Consider the following 11,480-nt stretch of genomic DNA (forward strand, 5'->3'; position numbering starts at 1 on the left):
TTTTTTCTTTGCATATTGAATTGTGTGTAGTTTTCCACTTCAGTGTTTCCTTTGATGCAAACGCCCCGATTTTGCAGAGTCCGTGACCAGTTTTGCGCTGTACAAACTGAGCACTAAAGCGCCACTTGTAGATGCCGTAGTTCCAAGCTTCCAGCCAACCGTTTTTATTATTAAAATAACTGCCACTATACTGCAAAGTTGGCCTTTTCGTCTGAGCTAGATCGTATGCGTATAACTGCAACAAAGGAATAACATGAACACACCGATGCCACCGTTCCGACGGCTGCTGCCGGGCGCCCATCAGATGTGCTACCAGAACACGGTGGCTGTCCATGTCAACGGCGCCATGTGGCTGGGATTTATTCAGGATATCGACGGAGACCGCGTGTTCATCGATTTCGACTCGAAGAAAGCCGAAGCCAGATGGTTCGAAGCAGCGTGCGTGTATATTCTGCCGTCGTATTATCAGTACCAGAACCGCCAGCGCGACCGACCCATCTACGCGGCACTCCGCGACGAAGACGACGGTCCGTTCCGCTTTCAGTCGGTTGTTGTACTGCATGCAATCGCGCAGGGTATGTATTACGTCAGAACCAATGCCCAGTGCATTACCAGCAGTAATTCAGTCGGGGTTCGCACTGAATTGGTGGACGAATGCCAGATCCTCGGTCCGGAGTGGTTTACTGCGCCGACGATGGTGCAGCGCGGGAGGGGGCTGCTGTATACGAAGTATTTCGTTCCCTTCATGGCGATGGCCCACCAAGTGCTCAGCGAACCGGCCGATCGCTCGCGGATTATTAAACATTTTCGCGACGCCTTTGGGTCTGATGGCGGGCTAGGGAACCTGACGGATTGCTGCCGGTTTCACCTGCGCGTCCTAGCCAACGGCTGCGTGTTTGTGGTGATCGGCGTCGGAAGGAGCGCGGACGCACAGCGGATGACGTTCATGAAGCTGGCGATAATGTTGCCGAGGCATGTATGGAGCCGGGCCGGTCTGCTGCCAATTCGTTTTGATGATGGCTCCAGCATCGGCATCGACGGTAGGCTGTGACTGCTGGAGTTTTCTCTTGCGAGCGCTTTCAAACTTAATATCGGCAAGCGTCAGGCATTCGTTGTGCCGCTTCGAAGTACCCCGCCGCACAATTTTCTCAACAAAATGCGTACTTCGACGGTTTTCGCCTTCTCCGACATTTTCACAGTATGAATTATGAGTTCGTACATACCAGAGACGTATTGTCTCCGCGTCGCTCCACAGGACAACAACTTTTCAAAATTGAATATATATACTTTATAGTACAGATATTTATTTTAATTTACAAATCTTGTACAGTACATGAGACTAAAAATTATCAAGTTTTCTAATGTGAAACAGTTTAGAGGATACCCTGACTCTGCTGTGTCGATTGCGATTCGCGAATCCGTATTATGAAAGCGTCCGGAACGCGATAAATGTAGAAGGGCATAGTTACAGATACAGCTTTTACCTGCAGATACCGTAATTATCGAATTTGAAGCCCCCCCCAAAATACAAGCCCCCCCGTAATTAGAGCCCACCCCTAAGGTCGTTTGAAAGTTATAAGCCCCCCCCGAAATAGAGGCCCATGGGCTTAATTAAATGCCGTAAAGCCCATATTAAAAAATGCCAAAAAGCTGGTTTGAAAAATTGAAGCCCCCCCCTAAATACAAGCCCATGCCCGTAATTGGAGCCCACCCCGTGGGTCATTTGAACTATTTGTAGCCCTGGGCTTCTAATTCGATAAATACGGTACGTTGACGATAAAGAGTGTTCATGTTGTGGTTTTGACGATTACTGTAGTGACGGTCACAAGTTAGACCACAGAGTACGTTTACCGGAAAAATGAACACTGTATATACCCACGCTGCACGGGCAAAATTCACGATATTTCACCAGCAAACTAAAATCGGAATTCCTTGAGCAACCTTCATGTTTTAACATTTTATTTTAACTAATTAGTAATCTCTGAAAGTCCAAAATCACCTATTAACTTGGAAGGCTGAAAAGTAAAGCATACAAACTCGAGCTCCGATTTACCGTGTTGGTTTGTTGTGGTTTTTGGGGTGATGCCCCTGCGAGGGGGGACGGTTTGTGTTCAGCACTGGGATTGACAGTGAATATCTTTACAAGAGGGGAAGTGACGATTGTTTTCAGAGCTCTGATAATAAGGAAGATATGGGTGAAATAGTTAAAAACTGAAATCACATGGAAATTTGCTATCTGAACTCTGAAGTAAGAAAAGTAAAATGCGATGCAGGCCGTGAAAAATGCCCGTGCAGCGTGGGTGTATCCATGCGCAGTTTTCCGGTATACGAACTCTGTGGTCTAACTTGTGAACGTCACTACAGTAATAGTATTTAGCGTACTAATATTATTTAGCGTATTGATATTATTAATATTATTTAGCGTACCATCAGGTGCACCTCTGGAATGTAGGTGGCGGTTTGCCGTGCAGATAGAATATAATAATTATACTTCTTGAATGATTCTCAAATCTGAACTACCTATTTGAACCGGATGCTAATAGTCATTGAATGATTACAGACCCATGATAATTTTCCCCCAATTACTGCATGATTATCTACTTGATCCACCGCAGACAATTTTTATGAACTGGTAGTACGTACTTATTAGTTTGCTGCATAATTTAGACTTCCGAATGGAGTCATCGTGTTCAGCAACGTGCCTTGGTTATCTGCCGCATTGGATCTTCAGTGAAATCTTTTCTTACCTGGATCTGCATTCACACATGAAGCTCCAGCGGTACGTTCTTGCACTTAATGTCAACTTCATGATGCTGTACTTGAAATGGTATCTATAGATTCATTCATCCCTACGTCTTTATTCCCAGAAAATTCACTCCTAATTCCTGATTAAACTTTTCAAATTACATAATTTTTATAAAATAGCTTATGCCTTATAATATGTAGATTCCAGCTAGTGGGTGGTTTTGCAAAAGTTTGATTAGTCTGAGATTCAAAAAGTTTTTGAAACTTAGTACTCTGACATTGTAGAATGTTTTAAAAAGGTCATTAACAGCAGCACATTTGTTGTTTTTCGCTTTCCCGAAATAAAAGTACTCGTACTCAGCAACAACAAGATAATACACAGTATTCAGTACGATATTGATGCTTAATGTACGGCACTTCATCAATGACAGCTCCGTCATACTCATATTGTAGAATTTTAAATGTTTCCAAACATTTTGAAATAGCATTCATTACCTTTACCTCTATATTTTAATTTTTTCTATACTTTAGAAAGATTTCTAAACATTTCAAAGGTTTTTGAATCTGGCCCCGCACAGCGCGGCTAATAGCTCGATATTTTAGCATTTCTACGCTTAAAAAATGTTGGAAATAAAATTTAGAAAAATTCCAATCAATACGTCCCCGCACCTAGTTTCACAATTATGATTCCTTACCTTAAACGCAACTGGTCGCGCGCTAGCACGACCAACACTTGTAATATCTATATTATTGCACTGTCTCTGTTGAGCTAAGTTTAAGGTCGAGGCGAAGGGTATGCCCATTTTACGTGCATTTATACGAATAGGCCATGTCGGACCGGAAGCGTTACCGCTATCTGGCAACTTAGCTTTTCCAGAATGTTGCGTACATTTGTGGTAGAGAATTTTCTTATTAGTGCCGCTCTTTATACGATAAACCAGGCGGTGTATACATTGGGGTGCAAATTTTGTATTTCGGTTCTTGCTGACGAAACGACAAAATCAAGTTGCGGTATGATGGTTTGAGCAGGGTGTGCGCATTATGGCACGAACTGCTGCGCCATCCCCGCGCCACCGAGCACATTCGCGTGTGTTTGGACAGCATGACCAGAAAAACCACGTCCGACAACTGCAACGCCTTCCGAGTGGCAATGCTGCTGATGTGCTCCATCAAAGCCGCGACCAAAAGCTTGACGGTGATCACGCGCTCTTTGGGCGATCACGAGTGCTTCCTGGTCTCCTTACTGAAGGCCATGGAAGCCGTGGAGGTTCACCTACCCCTGCTGATACTCAAGAACTTCACCGTTGACCGCCGCGGACGTAGTGTCCGGGACGAGGACTTCAAGATGGTGCCATCTACAGATATGACAGCCGATGTCGTGTTGTTTGAAGAGAGCTGTGAACGGATTGTGCTGCACAACTGGAAAGTCAGTCACCTGTTTGGCCGGGTGATGTACAAAATCTTTGTTGACAATCGATTCAATTTTCGCAATCTGCATCCCTTGCCACGTCGGGAAAGGGACTTGATGCGGCCTCTCGGGTGGGGCCATGTGCTGGCCATTGATCATTCAGAGATCACGGTGCCGCGAGTGGTTCTCGACTGCCGCGAAGGCCAGCCCAACATGGTCAGCCGCATCCTGTGGGCCGTCAACGAACACTTTCCGCCGGTTACCCAGGAGATGCATACAAAGGTCAGGGCTATTTACGCTCGTTGGGTGCGTTGCCTGGCATATCCGGCCGAGTGGGAAACCGTTCGCTGCTACCTTTCACGGTAAGGCTCTCTTCGATTTTGTAATGGTAGTAGAGGAATAACGCCATTCTAGTGATGTGAATAAATTCTTCATGATAAAGTTATTCTCTATTTCATTTCGAAGCTGACCCACACTCTTCTGGCTTCTGGTACCCGGCTTTACTAAGTCAACCGAAAGATATACGATGCCGGGAAAATACTGTAATGGCAGTAATAATGCTACGGTAGCATAATACTGGGAGGCGCAATTACAGGTTTAGTGGCTTTCATTCGGACGGCACACCGCGATCATGGGTTAACGTCGATTTGCGACTGGTGGACCCCGGCGACCTGAGCAAAATGGCACTACACGGGATCAACGAAGTATTCCTGGTTGGCCACTAGCCACGCATACGTGTTGGGACACTGCATCGCTTCCGAATTGCGTATTCTCGCTGTTTGCCTTAGGTAATGTACTGAAGGACGTAGCTGACTGTTCAACGGATTTAGAATTTCCATGTGAGATATTTATTGCTTAGGGATGTTGTTTCAGGAGTTCGCTCTGAAAACTGTTGATCGGCTTTGACTCTCCTTTATAGGCTCTGTGGCTTTATAAGGCACTTATTCTTGAATTTGTTGTTACCAGTAGCATTAAACGACCGTTTATTACTGACAAAAATCGTAGTTTCCCATAACGCTTCCCTGTTAATTACTTGAGTAGGAAATACCCTTAAAGGATTGAAAATACAAGGCAGCATCCGTTGCACGGGAAATACACAGCTGCTGTTAAGTAATCAGCGATGATGTACAACCCCCTCCGGGAATTTAACACACTGAGGTATGCCGAATGTTGTCACTGCCCACGCCATCAAATGCATTCGTATCTCTTCCCGGCCACCGCAAAACCGCCAAGTCTGCATACAGTACGAGTGTACTGTATGCAGCGTGCGATTGAGCGAATAAGAGCCCTATAATCATCTCAAATCCGCGCACGTGAGATAAGTTGCTCCTTATGCGTACTTCAGCCGTAATTCGAAGTACAATAGAGATCCTACAACATTCGCAGAAAACGTTCATATACGACTCAGTGTTGCGATGACATTTTTGTTGTAATTCTTCAAAGAATCCACGCGAGTGCCGTCGTAAAAGACTCTGTATTGGGGTTGTTTAACCAGGTTGTTTTTTTTAGCTTGGGATACTGCCACTACGGTTCACAACAAAACACCACAGTGCACATCTCAACCTGGCTAATGGCACTACAAAAGGTCATTTGACTTTTAATACATACTGTGTACTGCGGGACGTAGTGGAATGATTCACTACAGTCATGTAGTGGTCTAAACATAAATAAAGAGATGGATGAATCAATCATAAACAGAGAAAACGTATTTTATCGAGCAAGCGCACGAAATCAAAGATATCCTGGAAGACCAGTGCCAAAACATCGACTACTGCGATACAGAAAGCAACAGCAAGGGTCAATTAATGCACCGACGTAATGAAAGACGCTTACACTACAGTGTGAGGAGATGTTTATCCTAAAGGATGCTTGCCGCAGTAGTAGCTTTGCAGTGGTTAGTCGTTCGGCTATAGACGCAGCTGTCGCGGGTTCGATTCCCGCCTGTGGCGCGTTTTTTGGGAACGTCGCTTTTCACACAAACGACGCTTCTTGCAGTAAGTCAAGGATAGCGCAGACACAGTTCGGCGTGTCCGTCAGACATGGAAGACCTCGCTGATGCCCAACACCGCCACTTACCCAGCTGACCCACAACCACCGTCCGCAAGTCCACATCATCAAAACACCGCACTGTCCCGTCGCCGCGGTATAAAATTGCCAGACTTACTGTAAACATGTGTTGGTATTAAAGATTACCCCCCAGCAAGATCAGTAAACAGTTTATAAAGAAACAAACACAGAACCATGAAACGCACAAATTTAGCGATAATGAGTGGATGTTGTTCGTGTGGCACAAATGTCGGTTACTGCAGTAACATCATGACTGTAGGGATCGCTTCTTGGCGGTTGATATCAAAGCAAAGTCCGGCGAAGCAGATCGCAGTTCGCATGCATATTTGTATTTCCGTCAGACGCGGAAGACCTCGCTGATGCCCATCACCGCCAATTTGCTTAACTCGCACACATCCATTGTCCGCAAGTCAATCTCGTCCCACAGGTGTTGCGTCCCGTCGCCATGGAATCCACTGAACCTGCCAAAAGCATCGGAATTCAATTTCACGTCATTGCACAGCGAGAATAACCTGAACACGCGAGTGTCTCATTTCGGCCGCTTACACTGGGAGATATTGCCGAATCCCGTCCCACTGCTCGGGATAGACCAGGCTGCTGACCCAGCGCTGGTGCACCTGCGCCACTTTGGCGTAAAGGTGATCGTTGACCGGTGGGCAGCGGGCGTTGACGGCCCACATGAAGCGGCTGGCCATGGCGTCTTCGTCCGTGTCGCAGTGGAATTCCACGTTGGCCAGGGTAATCTGGATCAGGTCGATGGACAGTGTTGAAGGTCCCATCGTCAGCGGGATCATCATCTGCTTCTCCGTCGACGGTAGGTCGCGAAACAACTCGTGCATGGCGCGGCCATATAGATCGCACACTGTCCAGTTGCGGACCATGATGCGCTGACAGTATTTGCGAAAGCTGCGGACTGTCCAGGTAAAGCGATGCACCTGGTTGTAGCCGCCGAAATTCAGGTGGAACTCCTGCGGGATAAGCAGCGGTAGACAAGGTTTCCACACCCGGAACAGCCTGGAACAGATACGGGATAAACAGCAATTGGGATGCGGACGGACCAGCGTCAGACTTTCCGTGTGGGAGTGGAAAGAGCGCATTAGGAGGGGCAGTGGCGCGTGGTTCCGTTCACTCCGGCATTCTATAGCGCCACGGTTGCAGAATTGGCAGCGGACGATGGGGTATTTGCGAAAGCATTCCAAGCGGGAGAGGTTTTGAAAGAAATGAATACTATCTGGCCGGGTTTTCGACTACGGGCTTTCAGAATATAATATTGGTTTGGCTTAGTCTTTTCTGGTTTGCCGGCTCTGGTGTATCCCATTCGTGGCTATATAGATCTGAATTAGGATATTGTTTGGTGCTCGCTGAGCTTCTAGCCATTGCTTGTTTGGAGGTCCATCTGCAAAAGGATCGTGGTCCACAGCGGAAGCGGCAGACGACTGAATCTGATCGTTCGATCGTTCCGCCGATGTACTAGCTGCGAGTGGTAGATCGAATAGTGCAGATCTTGACCTTATGTGCATGTAAGCGGACATGATTTATATGAAGATCGTTTTACAATCCAGTAAGATTAAGCCGTTCTTTTAACCCATAATAATGAAGATCGTTCTACCGCTGTTTTAAAAATTATAAAATAAATTTCTAAATTCACTCTAAAACTGGCTGTTTGAAACTTAATTTCAGTTCGGTGTACAAACGATCTTGATGCAAGCTCTACTCTCTATGTTTTGTAATAAGTGCATTTACTGATATGAGAACTAAAGGAAGATCAGTCCATTACAAGACATTTTGGAAATCTAGCTCAGCCAAACTCCCTACCCGAATTATACTGTACATGCGCAAAATCACTTGTCTAGCAACAACTTAGTCGATAGTTTTTTAGCCTTACCGCCCTTACGGTGCGCTGCAGTGTGACATATGGCAGGAACACTGTCACCGGCCGCGCATCGGTTCATGAACGCAGGATCGGTCGGTTGCGCGGTGAGCGCCGTCTGACCGGCGCGATGCTGCTGCAGCACCCGTAATAACACTGGGCTCGTCCACTCCGCCGACAAGACCTCCGTCGGGGCGCATAACACGATGAAAGTGCAGCTGTCCGTGCCGATGCGCAGATGGAAGCGACAGCAATCGCGTAGGTCATTCAAGTGGGCGTTGCCGCTCAGAGCACCACGGACACGCTGGACGCGACGGCTGCGGTCGGCGCTTCTTTGAATGATTTCCCAAGCACGTTATTCCACCGGGAAATGGAATAACGTGCTTGGTGTAATGAAGGTCATTGCCGGCGGTGGCATGTGGCGTTTGGGTGGACGGCAATTCGGGAATGACTTGACACCGGTCGACCACTTCCAGGCCTACGACAACGTCCCGCTTGCGCTTCCCCGTCATGGGTGGCGTGCTGACAAAAAACATGCTGATGTCACTGACGGTGTCCTTAATGACCGCCGCTCGGAAGCGGAACGGCCCGTCGTCCTCATCCCGCAGCGCCACCTGCACCGACGTTGACGGGAACCAGGTGTCATCCGTGGGCATCTCACCGGCAGACAGCGCCAGCCACACGCGACTGTCTTCAATCCAACACACATTCTTCCGCTTGGAGTCAAAGGCAACCAGAATACTATCGCCGCTGTCGGTGATGTCCAGGATGTATCCCAGCCAATAGGAATTGTCGACGCTGTCAGTCCGCACGACCACCGTGTTCTGGTAGCCAATGGCACGTCCGTCCGCTGCAGTTAACATCCGCCGGAACGGCGGCAAGGCTGCAGACGAGGCCATGATTCTGCCCACGTTAAAATTGTTGTACAGTCGATAAAAAACCAAGGAGATTTTTATGCAATTAATGATTCTGCTCACGTTGAAGTTGTGGCACAATTCTATAGGTGTAGTATCATGCGGTGTCTACTCAGTACTCACTGGATAGAGAATACCTTCAGTTGTGCATCTTATAGCGCTGTGCGCATGCATGTGCTGTTGCAGCACTCTCCTTGGCCCAAAACGAAAAAGGTTTTCTTGCTGATCGAAGTGTGAAGCGCTTTATTTGGGTCGAGGAAGGAGCAGAGACTGCAGAGCGCGGCAGCAGTATGCCTCAACAGCTATCTAACCGGGCCAGTGGGTTAAACAAATGCCTGCTAGACTGCATTTTTCTCTGTCTGCTAGTTATTGCAAAGCCTTCTCGACAGGAAAGGGAGGCAACGCAGAAACACTGTGCGAATATTGATTCATTAACTGGTCTTTGAACCTAAATAAACATCACCGATGACCGGAATCGAACCCGTGTCAGCTGCGCCTCTTATCAGTTATCACTGAACAACACCGGCTGCATTAGCAAATTTTTAGTGATTTTCGTCGCTGTATCTGAACTAAATCTCCATATCTGAGATTCGTACTGAATTTCCCAATCAAATGGAAATGGTAACGCACAGCGCAAATGCCACCTAAGCTCCCACCTAAAAGTATTTTTCTCAAGTGAAAATGTTGGAAGAAATTTCTTAAAAAGAAACAAATTTTACTAAAGAAATCAGGCAAGATCAAACTATATAATTGTATATGTGCCAGTAGCCAAACTGCCTGGAAGAGTATTTGTTAGGCTTTGCTAAGAAAACCTTCGAAATATTTTGTGGACAAAATAGCAATGGGGAATATCCGGATTACATGACCGTGTAACCGTCGAAACGTCACGGCGGACAACGGAAAAAGCTGTCGGTCTGAACAGTACAAGTATGCACATCGATGACATCGTGACCTTTGTACCTACACCACTGTGCACAGCCGGCGGAAGTCATGTACAGGGTGTCACGCAAAACCTGTATCCCGATAACCTTGCTGTGTGCCGGGACCCGGCGCTTCTAATAACTGACAGAAACGAATGTACAGGGAACTCCAGATCGTTTATGCGGATTTACGCCCGTTTCCGACGTGCACATGTAATATAACCAGAAATACAACATAAGAAGCAAAAGTCAGAGTCACAGCCGTGATTGTGGCTTCACACAACCCTACAAGTTACAGTATTTTAAGACAGAAGTACTACCGCTCCGTGACATACGAGGGGATGTCAGTAGCGCACCTAGATAATCCCCTGTATTGCTGCCGTCACCCGCCTGGAGAGTGCCGTTACGGCAATACTTACGGTTAAATCTGGCGCGGTACATAAGCACCATGTACAGCCACAACGTCATGCTCCAGCCGGCTGACGGCAGCAAGTACAGGGATTATCGAGGTGAGCCACTGACATCCCTTCTTATTATGCTAGTTGATGTTTCTCGAGAATACGTTACGCACAGAGCGTGCTGGACGCCAAATGTTCTAAATTCCACGAATAGTTTACAGAAAACAGTATACTCTGGTATTAACGAATCCGGAATCCAGCAAGCACAATAAACAGGTCAACAGAGAAAAGTGAACGCAAAACAGGAGCCCAAATTAAAGAATGGCTGCTATGTGTGGCGTACAAGAGTCGGTTACTGCCGTAACAAAATCACTCTAAAAATCGCTTGCAGTACTGGATGGTGGCTGGTATCAAAGTAAATTGCAGGACAGGACAGCTGGGGAAACGGTTGGCATAACTCTCGTCCTTCCCTCAGACGCGAAAGCCCTCGCCAATGCCCAGCACCGCCAACTTGCTCCACTGACACACCTCCGTTCGCAAGTCCACATCATCCCACGACAGCACTGTCCCGTCGCAACGGAAGGGGCTGAACCTGTCAAATGCAGCGGAAATCACATAAAAATTATTTTGCAGCGAAGATAACAGCACCGATGTCATTTCGACGCTCGGCCACTTACACATTGAGGTAACTCCGAATTCCGGACCACTCCCCGGGATAGATCAGACTGCGTACCCAGCGCTGGTGCACCTGCGCCACCTTGGCGTAAAGGTCATCGCTGACCGGTGGACAGCGGGCGTTGACGGTCCACATGAAACGACTGGCCATGGCGTTCTCGTCCGCGTCGCAGTGGAATTCCTCTTTAGCCACAATAATCGGGATCTTGTCGATGGATAATGTTGGCGATCCTACTGTCAGCGGGACCATCAACTTTTTGTCCGTCGGCGGCATGTCACGGAACAGCTGGTGCGTGGCAGGGCCGACCCAGTTCCACAGCTTCCAGTTGCGGATGATGATGCGCTGGAAGTATTTGCGAAAGCCTCGCACTTGCTGTGCAAAGATATCCAACCGCTCGCTGCAAGCGAAATTCATATAGAAATCATGCAGGATAAGCAACGGGATAGGGGGTCTCCATGCGCGGAACAGTCTGGAGCAGATGC

At 47.4% G+C, this 11,480-nt stretch overlaps 1 protein-coding gene across 1 annotated transcript; it reads left to right on the forward strand.

The window, feature by feature from the left end:
* Window positions 1-253: 253 nt before the first annotated feature.
* LOC129587943 (uncharacterized) lies at window positions 254-5,021 on the forward strand. The gene is made up of 4 exons (XM_055481920.1): window positions 254-1,040; window positions 2,668-2,779; window positions 3,775-4,515; window positions 4,749-5,021. The coding sequence occupies exons 1-4, from the start codon at window positions 254-256 to the stop codon at window positions 4,876-4,878; spliced, it is 1,770 nt and encodes a 589-aa protein (XP_055337895.1). The 3' UTR covers window positions 4,879-5,021.
* The last annotated feature ends 6,459 nt before the right edge of the window (window positions 5,022-11,480 follow it).

The sequence above is a fragment of the Paramacrobiotus metropolitanus genome, unplaced genomic scaffold (assembly GCF_019649055.1).
Source record: "Paramacrobiotus metropolitanus isolate TYO unplaced genomic scaffold, Prichtersi_v1.0 Parri_scaffold0000027, whole genome shotgun sequence".
Classification (NCBI taxonomy): Eukaryota; Metazoa; Tardigrada; class Eutardigrada; order Parachela; family Macrobiotidae; genus Paramacrobiotus; species Paramacrobiotus metropolitanus.

Coding starts and splice junctions, on each gene's coding strand:
- LOC129587943 (XM_055481920.1), top strand. CDS start 254: ATGAACACACCGATGCCACCGTTCCGACGGCTGCTGCCGGGCGCCCAT. Junction 1,041..2,667: donor CTCCAGCATCGGCATCGACG/GTAGGCTGTGAC, acceptor TGCATAATTTAG/ACTTCCGAATGGAGTCATCG. Junction 2,780..3,774: donor TCACACATGAAGCTCCAGCG/GTACGTTCTTGC, acceptor TGGTTTGAGCAG/GGTGTGCGCATTATGGCACG.